The following is an 11,887-nucleotide window of genomic DNA, read 5'->3' on the forward strand; positions in this document are numbered from 1 at the left end:
TAAACGAAGGAGAAAAATCACACATCCATCAAGTGTAAGAAGGTGTGGTTCCATAAGAGCACGATACATAGACCCGAGTGGTGCTTGGTGTTGTCTGATTGTATGTGTGCACATTAAATTATATGCGCTGTGAGGCTGTAGAGGATGTGCTGAAGCAGTGTGTGTGTGTGTGTGTGTGTGAGATCATGCGGTGCAGACGTGTAAAGTTCAAGGGTGCAGAAGCAGACACAAGAAAGAAAAGCTAATCCAGAAGAGGTTGGGGGTGAGAGGGAGTTAAAAAGTAATGTAAGTATTTTTGACAATGCACAATTACAACTTGCTATCTGTAGCACTTTTACACGACCATGGTACATCTGTGTGCGTGCTTAAGGCAGTGGTTCCCAACTGGTGTGCTTTGCGACAACTGTACAATATATTTTTGCACTGTACAACTACAGAAAAAAATATTAATGATTATATAATTTTTTAGGCAAATGTGGCTCATGCACACTTGGTAACTAGCAAGCTAAAAAAAAAAAGGCGCGTGAAATCCAATAATTTCTTCTAAATGAAAACTCAAAGCTCACTTAAAGAGATGAGGAAAGTTTAATGATGGTGGAGTGCTAACACATTTGGAAAAATGATTTCAAATATCATGAGTGGTCTGCAGATGGGCTGCCTATAGTGCTTTTCTGTGATAATACAATCTGAAGAAGCACTGATGACATATCAGACGCTATACAGATGATTTGGTGTAGATACGAGTACAGATGTGCCCTGAAATCCTGGCTCCTGGTTTGGTGCATCTATCCATCGACCTGTTTATCTGAAAGAAGTTAAAATTGTGTTAATAAATAATATGTGCACTATAAATGTAAGAAAAACTGCTGCATGAAGGTATAATACAAAAATCTGTTTGGGATCTGATGCTTGACGAGTGTGTTCACCTCACAGAATGAAGATTTATTATACAGCTTTATAGAAAACTGTGTTGAGCTGACCGTGATGGAGAGCAGTTTGTTCAGTGATGCCTGACTCCCATGGAGTCTCCAAATCCTGCTCAGTGATGCTTCCAGCCTCACCGATTAGTTTGTTGATCCTGCCGGCGTTTCTGGCACTATCGTTACCACAGACTAGTAGAAGATCTCCAACATCTCCTGCACACCTTAAAGGATCTGAGCTTCCTTACAAAGTGGTGTCTGCTCATACCCTTTTTGTACACAGCGTCACTGTTGCTCCTCCAGCGTGTCCGCTGTTTCTACCTGATGCTGATGGGCGGAGTCGCAGTGTTTTTCATCCAGAAGTCAACCAGCATCTTTTTTGTCTTGCTGACATTCAGAAGGAGGTGATTTCTTCTGGGCCGCTCCAAAATGTTCCTGTACTCTGACTCCTGCCCACCCTTATTACACCTAACCACTGCAGTATCATCATTCCTTATTAAAGGAAGTGCTCTGTGTATTAATGGGTTAATCTGCCTTTAAGTTGTCTGTAAAGAGTGTTAGAAAAATGCTGACTCATTTCTTGATCTTCGTGTTCCCAAAACTCGTTGAGCATTATTTATATATTTACCTCCACATCATTCTGGATTTGATAACTTGTTATAAATCCTTTGCAGCACGGTGCTTTTGACTGTCTTAAAAGCACAGCTTTACTCACCGTTTTGTTCATCTCAGGCTCAAATGACTAAAAGACAGCTTTCAGTTTTTGCAGTAGGTACCTAGGAATGATTATTAATGCCTGTGTGTGGTTTCTGGATCACTCAGTGTCTCTCACCTTGTCCCCTTTCACTGATGTGTGACAGTTGGCTGTTTGGCATTCTGCCGCTTCTGTCCAGGTGTGCCAAGACTCATCCCCCTTCATATAGCTTGGCGTGGATGACGTTGCAGGATGGGAGTTACAGTCAAAAACACCCACAAGTCTCCAAAGCCCAAGTTAATTCACTGTGATTCACTGTGATGTCCAGGGTCGCAGTGAGGAGGAGAAAAGTGACTCTAAGGGCCTGTGACTGACAGAATAACGTTTGCTTCACAAGGTACTTATAAACATATTTGTTTCCCAGCTTTAGTTTAGTTTTCTTTATGGCAACAAAGAATGAATTCCAGTCAGCTCTAACCCCCCCCCCCCTTCTTATTACAGGACTTGGTTTGGTCCAGGTGGCTGATGTTGAACACTACAGATGATACAATGGCTCAGTTAAAACTGAAGTATGTTTTTCAGAAAAGCAAAGTGAGATGGGTGGAAATTAAACTCATAGAATACAGTAGAATAAAGCTTTATTATCCCATGAATGAGAAATTTGGGTGTTAGACAGCTCTTCTAGCAAAAGAAATATATACATAAGCAAATGTATACAAATGGGGGGGAATGGGAATGATCCTGGTGAAGTATACAGTATACAAAGAAGCTGAATTGAGTAGCAGCAATTAAAAAACATATAATATGTTAGTTAAACCAGCGATGTGTAAGCCATGTTAAACAGTGTTATAGAGTCTGACAGCTGCTGTAAGAATAGTAGTGTAGCGCTCCTTCCTACACTGTGGGTGTAAAAGTCCACTGCTGAACTTATTTCATTTCTAACAGAAAATCATGTGTTTTTGTTTTTTTAGCTAACATATAATTGGCGCAGGCAGACTCTTTGTACTTTACCTGCTGACCTGCTGCCAGGCCAAACACATCAAACCTGTGGCTCAGGCTTAGCTGTCCCACTCCCATCTCCTTATACCCCTGACACTGAACCGGCCCTGATATCTGAAGAAACAGGTGAGATATTTCACATCAAGAAGTTTTTTCACCTGCAGGAGGCCCCTTGGGAAATAATATTTGCATTCTACACACTATTTAAATAGAACGTTTTTGGAGAAGTGTGTGTTACTCTGCGTTTATTTTCCACACTGTCTTATGACTGTTGCAGGTGCTGAGAGCTTTCAGGAAGCTGAAACCAATTAAAACCTATTTAAGTTCCACCAGTTCTCAGGACAGAGACGTATTTTAGTTCACTATATTTGATTTGAAAATTCATAATCGAAGGATTATTTAAGTTTTATTTTTCACTTACTGCTTAAGTGTTAAAGCAGTAAAAACTTCTTTTACCCAATTTTATAGATGAGAATTGAAATTCACTTCCATCCCAAAAAATTAACGTATATTTTATATGGATTTGGTTTAAGCTACTAATTACTGAAAAAGTAAAATTTAAAATTTAATTTATCAATTATCATAAAAAATATGAAAATGTAAAATATGACTTGCATATATCTCATCAATCTTCCCTGAAATAAAAATGTGTTATATGTTGCCGTGGTTTCCTTTGTTAAAGTGGTGGGGCCCAAAGTGATAAGTTTTTTCCATGGGGCCCCAGATCCCCAGTGGCACCCCTGGTGGCATCACGCACTAAACCAGGGGTGGGCAACTCCAGCTGATTTAAATGGCTAAATTAGCTCCTCAACATGTCCTGAAGTTCTCCAGAGGCCTGGTAATGAACTAATCATGTGATTCAGGTGTGTTGACCCAAGGTGAGATCTAAAACCTGCAGGACACCGGCCCTCGAGGCCTGGAATTGCCCACCCCTGCACTAAACCATCCTAACATATGTTAGAGCCACCTACCTCACTAACAGATGAAAATCTGTGTAAACCACAAACCCTTGTAATCGCACTCAGTGTCGTGGATTTCGATTTCTTCGTCTCGTTACGGATTCTTTAATTCCCATTTATACTTCATGGTTATTCCGCTGATGAGTTTCGGTTATGTGACGTTTTGATTCATGTCTTGGTTTTTATTATTAGTTATAGTAGTTTTAGTTCCCTCAGTAATTGCCACTATGTTCCTCCTTTGTCTCGTCTCGTCAGTGCCTTCTCCTCTCTCTCTGTTACCACGTCTGGTGTGGCTCTTTTTGTTACTTCCCCGTTTTATTTTGAAGGTTAGTCTTCTGTTTTGTCTTGCTCTATTTTGACTTTCTGTTTTTCCTTCCTTTATGGTTGTGAGTGCTGTCCTAAATGTCAGTGTTGTCTCTCTTTCCTTTCAGCTGTGTATCTTTTTAATCAACCCTCTGTACATGAGTAGCCCCGTGTTACTTTGTCGACTCATCTGTTTTGTCTATCTTTTGTTTCTTTTGTTTTTATTTTCTATCCTCAACTGAACTTTGAGTAAACGAGTGATGAATTGTATCCTTTCCAAATTTGGCAAGAATCCTTCCCTTATCTGATTTTTGCATTCTAACTGTGACACTTAATACTTTGTATTTGTAATTAAAGCAGTAAATCATTGCAGCTGCAGCAATTGTGGCTGTGTTGAAGGGATGTGGTTAGTTAATGGATTCTCGCCACCTTCTGCACAACTTACTAGACTTTTAATCCAAAATCAGTTTCTGCTCTAGTGCCACAGGGACAGATACGGCACATCTCATACCTCAGTACCTTCAGTCAGATTGGATTTAAGCTTCTTGTTTTGGCATATTTAAATTTATTGATCTCATCACTTTTTTTGTGTGTGTGTGTGTGTGTGTGTGTGTGTGTGTGTGTGTGTGTGTGTGTGTGTGTGTGTGTGTGTGTTTTAATTTGATTGGCTTATGTAACATATTCATTTCTCAACTCTTGTGATAAAGTATTTCTTGTCTTGACTCGTCTCAACTCATCTTTTTATGTGCCCTGCATAAGAAATAGTCAAACTAATCTCCAACTTAATATTTTTATTATTTTATGACTGTAGATACTAGAGTAACTTTACATGATTCAAAATTCAGAATAATCTTTATTTATTCTATGCATTATGTGTTTATCCTGGACCTTCATACGCTATCTGAATCATGCTTTAACATCATCTTTTTTCTGATTGGCTGCCCCTTGCAAACTGATATTGGAGCGCAGGTGAGTGCCAAAATGGCTTTTAGCTCGCAGGGATTACCATGATTAATGTGAGCTTCCAGTGTTGGAACACTATATACAGGACAAAAAAGAACAACAGATCCTGTGCAGCTAGCATATGAAGTATGACAAAGTGCACATTTTTAATTGTAATTTCTCTGAATATGCCATTGCTATTTTTGATGTAATAAGTGCACCTGAAATCTTGTTTTAATATATTTAATCTTGTTTTGATAATCTGGGCTATTTACAAATGGCAGAGAAAAGTACAAATAAAAGGTACACAGCTGGCTTTAGTTTGATTTGATATACCCTGCTTTGAATAACAAGCACAAACAGACTTTTTGAAATAATATACATTGTAGCAAATGCAAAAATGATCATGAAAGTTGTTTAACAGATACAGACAGAAATAAACTCGGGTGATAAAAAGAATCTATGTAGATCAAACTTCTGTGTATATCAAACCTATTTTTAACTAAAAATGCACTTTTCTGTTTTTTGTAACACTGTGTGGTAAGGTGTTTAATACTGTTGACATTTTTCTTTAAGATCACAAACATCTTGAAATATTCTACCTTAGAACAAATATACAAAAACAAGGAGAGCAGAAACACATCTGGAAATCCATTTGTGTCATTCAGACTTTTTTTTTTCAAGCAGCGACATAAAATTAAGATTGAGCCAAATTTAGTTCAGCTTATTTGTGCAGTCCTCCACAAAAGTCCCAGTTAAGCTATCTACATATAAAAACATATGCTTTGATATTGGTCCATAGCTCTTTGTAAGCAGGTGTGTAACACTAGGCTGAAGGTGCTGACTCCTCCACACGGACGCTGTTTTAAGGAGAAAATGTGGTGGTGGTCTCAGTTTCAGTGGGCACTGAGCTCCGCCTCCTCCCGCAGGTATACCTAAAGAACCTCTCCTGGCTCATGCAGCCAAACTCTTTCAGTAGTTTCAGGAGGTCATAACGAAACTTTGTACCGACAAAGGCGTAAACAAAGGGGTTCAGGCAGCACCTCAGGAAGGCCAAACTCTGGGTCGTGTCAGTGGCATAGAGGAGGTTGTTGTCGTATTTGCAGTCGGTCTGTACTCCGCGTGCTGTAACAACTGTGTTCCAAAACAGGACCACGTTATAAGGCGTCTGGAAGACCAAGAAGACGACGACCACAGCGAGAATCACCTTGATGGCCTTATTCCGTTCAAAGCTACGAGCATAGTAAAGGGTCCTGAGGATGCTGCTGTAGCAGAAGGTCATAAACAAGAAAGGAAGGACAAAACCCAAAGCAATCTGAGTTGCCTGGATGGTGATGCGAAGTGGGTCAGAGTTGCTGGAGAAAGGGGTGCAGGTTTTGTTATTGATGGTGGTGTACGCCATTTCTGGCACAGAGAAGATCAGGGCCAACACCCAGACCAAAGCTGATGACAACTTGCTGATAATCACTGCCTGGGAGCGGTGGCGGTGAGCAGAGATTGCTTTGGAGATGGCAAAGTAGCGGTCGACACTGATGAGGGACAGAAGCAACATGCTGCTGTAGAAGCTGACCTTATAAATGGTGTACATGGCTTTGCACAGCCCTAGACCCAGCACCCATTCTGTCATGGAGTTGGCTGCCCAAAAGGGGAGGGACAGGGCGAAGAGCAGGTCTGCGAAGGACAAGTTGAGCAGGTACACATCGGTCATGGTCTTGAGTCGCTTGAAGTAGAAATAAGTGAGGATGACGAGCATGTTTCCTGCCAACCCCAGGAAGCAGGTGATGGAGAAAAGGATGGGCATAAACACGAAGCGGAACTGGCGATTGGAGTCCTTCTTACAGAGTTCAGGAAAGTCATTATAATCCGAGCTGGAAAAGCTATAATCCGAGCTGGAAAAGCTGTAATCTGTGAATGTAGTGGTTGTGTAATTTCCATCGTCGGACAAGCAAGGCTGCAAAAACAGAGCAAAAAACACATGAAAGAAGTAAAATAACAGAGCAGATCAGACAAAACTACACCCGCCACCTGCCTTTTGGTACATTGTACTTTTACACCAACACCAACCACTTCCTGGGGGGAGGGGGAGCACTTGGTACCACAGGGGAAGACTGCGGTTCGTTAAATACTATTTATCCCAAACATATTTACAGCTGGAAGAAGAGCTTCAGTGAGGTGTTTCTCTTACCTTAGAGGTCATTAACCATACCAGCACAGTTGGCAGAAAGTTCTGGAGAGCTGGAAAACAAATGTTGATAATTTATTTATTTATTTTAGAAATAGGATCTGTGGAGACATGCTTAGTGTTCATATAAACAATGACTTTTCAAGATGCTCAAACGTTAGTTTTGGACTTCCTCAGCTTCTGTGCAAGGGAGGTTTAGTAGAAAACCCATATACATGTATTTCTATGCAGATAATACCCAACTTCCAAATCAACTGGTCTTCAAGCCATAAAGGGCTGAATGACCTTTAAATTTCTACTTCAAAATTCAAAGAAGGGTGTTATTAGTTTTTAATATTGTATTGGGCCTGGACACCTCAAAAATGGTCTAGTTATTCTTGATTGTATTATTTTTGTCCTTCTGTAAGGAAATGTGTTTGTTTACAATTTCACTATGTGCATGTGTGTGTATTTTTGCACATGACTAACAGTTTGCATTGGAGTTACACAAATCCAGCAGATGCGTGCGTGGTACAGATCACATCTTTTGAACTAATCAAGCTATCAAACCCAAAATAAGTTAATTAATTGGTGGCATTAGGGTGATTTCCTTTATAACATGCATGAAACTCGTGTTTATTTGTCAGCTTTTAACCCAGAGTGAAATTTGATATTTGGCTTTATTGTCAAGTATTATTAGTATAGTACTGGTTAACATTTGAAAGCTCGGGAAGAAACACAAATCCTTTGTCACATTTTTGTCACAGCAGATCCATCCGCTGTGGTGACCAACTGTGAATAAGACAACAGCTGGTTCTTTGTTTTTCTTCTTCTATTATTGTTACATTGTCTACATGTGTGGGATTTTATGCTTGTAAAAAACTTGACAATAACTGTTTTCAGTGTTTGACTGCAACGACTCTTTATTACTGCCAAACAATCATAGACTGTTTCAAAAGTTTTTCCCCTTCTGGCCTACATCTTTTATCTTTTCTAATCTGTTTTCGGGGCTTTTGATCACGTGGCCATCGGGGAAAACTCCGTTCTTTCTTTTTTTTTCTTATGAAAGTTATTTGTGGTACTCACAAATCTGATTACTGAAACTGTTAAGATAAATGAGATTTTTAATAGACTGTGACATTACTCATATGTTGATAATATTTAGTGTTACCAACTGCAGTAAAATCTGCTTGTATTTCCTAATTGTTGATGTAAGTTGTTTTAAATGCTACTAGTGTATTTTTAGTAATTTGGGGTTCTTCAAAAATGATACTTTGAGCTTTATTTCCCAAGGGGCTGTCGCAGCGGATGAATCCACATTCGACTTTGCCCAGATTATTACACCAAATGCAACCTTGTGATTTATCTAACCTTGCGACAGACATATACTAGAACAAACCATGTAAGGCAATTATTATTATTTTATTTTACCACCAGTAAGCAGTTAACAGGTAGTTGTAAAGTTGGTGAATCAAAGTCTTTAGCTTTCAGTATTTAAAAAAGCAGCTTTAACACATTAAAAAAAAATGCTAATTGTAAATAAATGTTAAGTGTTCAATAGTAGATGAAACTGCCACAGCTCTCTGGTAAAAACAGCGGTTATCATTAGTTTTAAAATATAAAACTTGAGATTTAAGAAACACAATCCTTTTGGTATTTTTTTTTTTTGTCTGCATTTATTCATTCATTCATCACAGCGCACACAAACGTCCTTTAACTATGTTTCTAAGCTCTACTCACCTCTGAGAGGAGTCATGTTGGCTGACGGTAGTTTGCTGTAGGTAAAGCCGCTGCACACGCAGATCTGTCTATTTGATGGTGCTTTCCCTTCATTCTCACTGACAGGTCTCTGAATTTTTTTTCCTGATACCACATCACGTGGTAACCACCACATGTGAAGTGAAACCACATGTCACAAAAGTTAACTTCAGTTAATGGCGCAGTGATATAATATGAAATATAGATGGAGTTCAAGCTACGATGGTGTGTGCCAGTTGGTGTTCTTTGTTTCTCTCTCCCTAACTCTCTCTCACACACACTCACACACACCCCTACCTACCTACTACAACTCTTTATTATTTTTTTAAAGAGATTATAACCTCTTCAAAATCTTCACTCTACCATGTAACACTACACATGATCTATAGAATAAAAAGAAAGCACAGGTTTGGTGGTTTTGATCATGTTGAATTATTTAACACTACTAGCCAACATTGACATTTCTTTGCACAGCCCTTTGTTCCTTGTATCTAACTGAGAAGTCGTAGGTGTTGATGCGTAAAGCACTGTGAAAATTTCAAATGTTAGTTCAGGGGAACTTGAGTGATTCTGTGCCTAAGGGGTGGCTGAAGTTCAAAGCTACACATTGCAGTCGGCAGATACTAATCTGAGAGCTAACACGTATTTGACCTGATAATAATCAGCATTTGCTTAGAGCTGAATGAAACAGATGAATTCTCTGAATGTTTTGTGTTCATACTGAAAGATAGTTTTGCTTTCATTGACATTTGCTGCTGTTACTGTGACATTCAGGGCTAATGCTGGACATGAGGTGAAACCCTACAGAGGTGCTTTTTTTTTTAACTCAAGATCTGCACTAGCTTTCTGCACACCTGTCTCTCTGCGGTATTGTGGTTTGTTGCTTTCACTTGAGGCAGTACTAACCACAGTACAAACGTGGCATGTTACAATGCACCGTATCGTCTTTCACGTTGAAACCATCAGATCTGTCAATCGGATGGTGATTAGTTTCCAATCTTATGAGGCTGAAACCTTACAAATCATTGCACAAAGATTTAAATCTCCTGCCAGATCTGTGGCATTACTCGAAGCACCTACTGTGTCAGGATCGGAGATGAACAGGATGATGGGTACTGCTGCTATGAAAAACAGGAAGAGGAAATCAGAACAATTCCTTCACATGTTACCCACTTCCCTTACCTGTACTGTGCAAAGGAGAAAACGATATATGCAAGTGCAGTGAGCCACGGTGAAGCTCTTATTTCTGCACCATGAATGTTTTACAGTACTGTCATCAAACAGTACAGCTTTTAAGTAAGGCATTTAAAAGCAGCGTGCAGATGAATTCAAAAATATCTGGTGTGTTTGTTTAAAAAAGCTAAACAAAAACATCAAAATACTTCATCAGAAACAAACACATACACACCTTCATACAGGTAATTAATGCACAAGAAGTGGCTGCACATGATGAAAGACAAGAATTGACTTTGTTTATATATGGAGAATTCTGCTGTTAAATAATGTTATAAAGATTTTATTGCATGTTTTTTGGTATCTGTGGAGCTGAATCAGTCTGTCACAACAAGCTGCCACTTTCTCTCTACTCAATCTGCTCTACTTGTGATTGACAAATCATTAGCCATTAGCTAATGAGCATATCCTTTCTGACTCTAATTACAAATGGAAATGACAGAATTACCTTTTTAATAATACAAAAAACTAAAGTTCTTAAACAGAAGTTCCCTTTTTCTATAAATTTCTGTATAACCTGATGTCCTTTTTTTTTTTTTTTTTTTTTTTTTTTTGCCACCACAGTCCCAGCAGCCCCTCCCCCTCCTGGTCGTCAGAAAGAATGCAGGTTTAAGCCACTTAAATCAGTCAACCAATCGTTTATACTGGAGAGACTAAGTACAAGAGAAAGGATTACTGTTAACTTTGAACTGTGAAGAGATAGCAGAGTATAAAAGAAAATAAAAAAATATGGAGCTGACAATGAGCAGAAAAGGCTTTAATGATAAATGACAAATTGGGCTGTTTTAGTAGCTCAATACAGCTGAAGCCCAAATGTACAGGGTGGGCCATTTATATGGATACACCGTAATAACATGGGAATGGTTATTAAAGTCCTGTTTGTGGCACATTAGTATATGTGAGGGGGCAAACTCCTCAAGATGGGTGGGGCCATGGTGGCCATTTAGAAGTCGGCCATCTTGGATACAACTTCTGTTTTTTCAATAGGAAGAGGGCCATGTGACACATCAAACTTATTGGTAATGTCACAAGAAAAACAATGATGTGCTTGGTTTCAACGTAACTTTATTCTTTCATGAGTTATTTACACGTTTCTGACCACTTATAAAATGTGTTCAATGTGCTGCCCATTGTGTTGGATTGTCAATACAACCCTCACTGAAGCATAATAACAAATCCCAGCAGCAGCCAGTGATATCCTCAGCCTTCTAACACAGCGGTCCCCAACCTTTTTTGCGCCACGGACCGGCCTTTCAGGTGTCGCGGATAAATACAACAAAATAAAATGATACGACCAAGACAGAAACTGTGGTATTTTGTAAATATAATAATAATAAACGTGAATTCACTGTGTAATTGTGTAACTTTATTAGCAGCGTCAACCAACAACATTGAGAGTAACATCCTCCTCTCTGGTTGCTATGGTAACGAATAAATATTTCTTTCAAAATAAGAAACAACTACAACACGGGTAAAGACAGTGTTAACGATAAAAACCCTGAAAACCATGAATTTCACACCCGATTCTCATGGCCCAGCACCAAACCACTCACGGACCGGTTGGGGACCGCTGTTCTAGCAAATATATACCTACGGTATTAATTTCAAAATCCTGTGTTGCTTCCCAAAAAGTTGATTCAACTTACCTGAATGACTGAGCGTGCATCAAGACCTTTGTTGCTTTGTTCTCAAGTCATTGCATTAACAAGATTTTCAGAAAACTTGAACTCTGACCTTTAGGCCACGGTCATTGAGATTCAAAATTGTCTGAGATTTTCAGCAGATACCCCCATGGTATCTAAAGTCCTACTATGCTTCGTTCTGGAGTTATCCCTGACAACCTCGGGTGTGGATGCGCCTGCCCGGCAGGGAGACAACAAAGCCTCAACAACCTTTTGTGGCCGAGGGGTAAAAATGA

At 39.3% G+C, this 11,887-nt stretch overlaps 1 protein-coding gene across 1 annotated transcript; it reads right to left on the reverse strand.

Annotated features, from left to right (window-relative positions):
- Positions 1 to 5,046: 5,046 nt before the first annotated feature.
- On the reverse strand, positions 5,047 to 11,800 carry ccr7 (chemokine (C-C motif) receptor 7). The gene is made up of 3 exons (XM_084930218.1): positions 8,719 to 11,800; positions 7,003 to 7,052; positions 5,047 to 6,768 (listed from the first exon to the last, which is right to left on the reverse strand). Exons 1-3 carry the CDS (start codon positions 8,870 to 8,872, stop codon positions 5,683 to 5,685), a joined length of 1,290 nt encoding a protein of 429 aa, XP_084786344.1. The 5' UTR covers positions 8,873 to 11,800; the 3' UTR covers positions 5,047 to 5,682.
- Between the last annotated feature and the right edge of the window lie 87 nt (positions 11,801 to 11,887).

Source organism: Perissodus microlepis, chromosome 6, assembly GCF_051167445.1.
Source record: "Perissodus microlepis isolate ML-2025 ecotype Zambia chromosome 6, ASM5116744v1, whole genome shotgun sequence".
NCBI lineage: Eukaryota > Metazoa > Chordata > Actinopteri > Cichliformes > Cichlidae > Perissodus > Perissodus microlepis.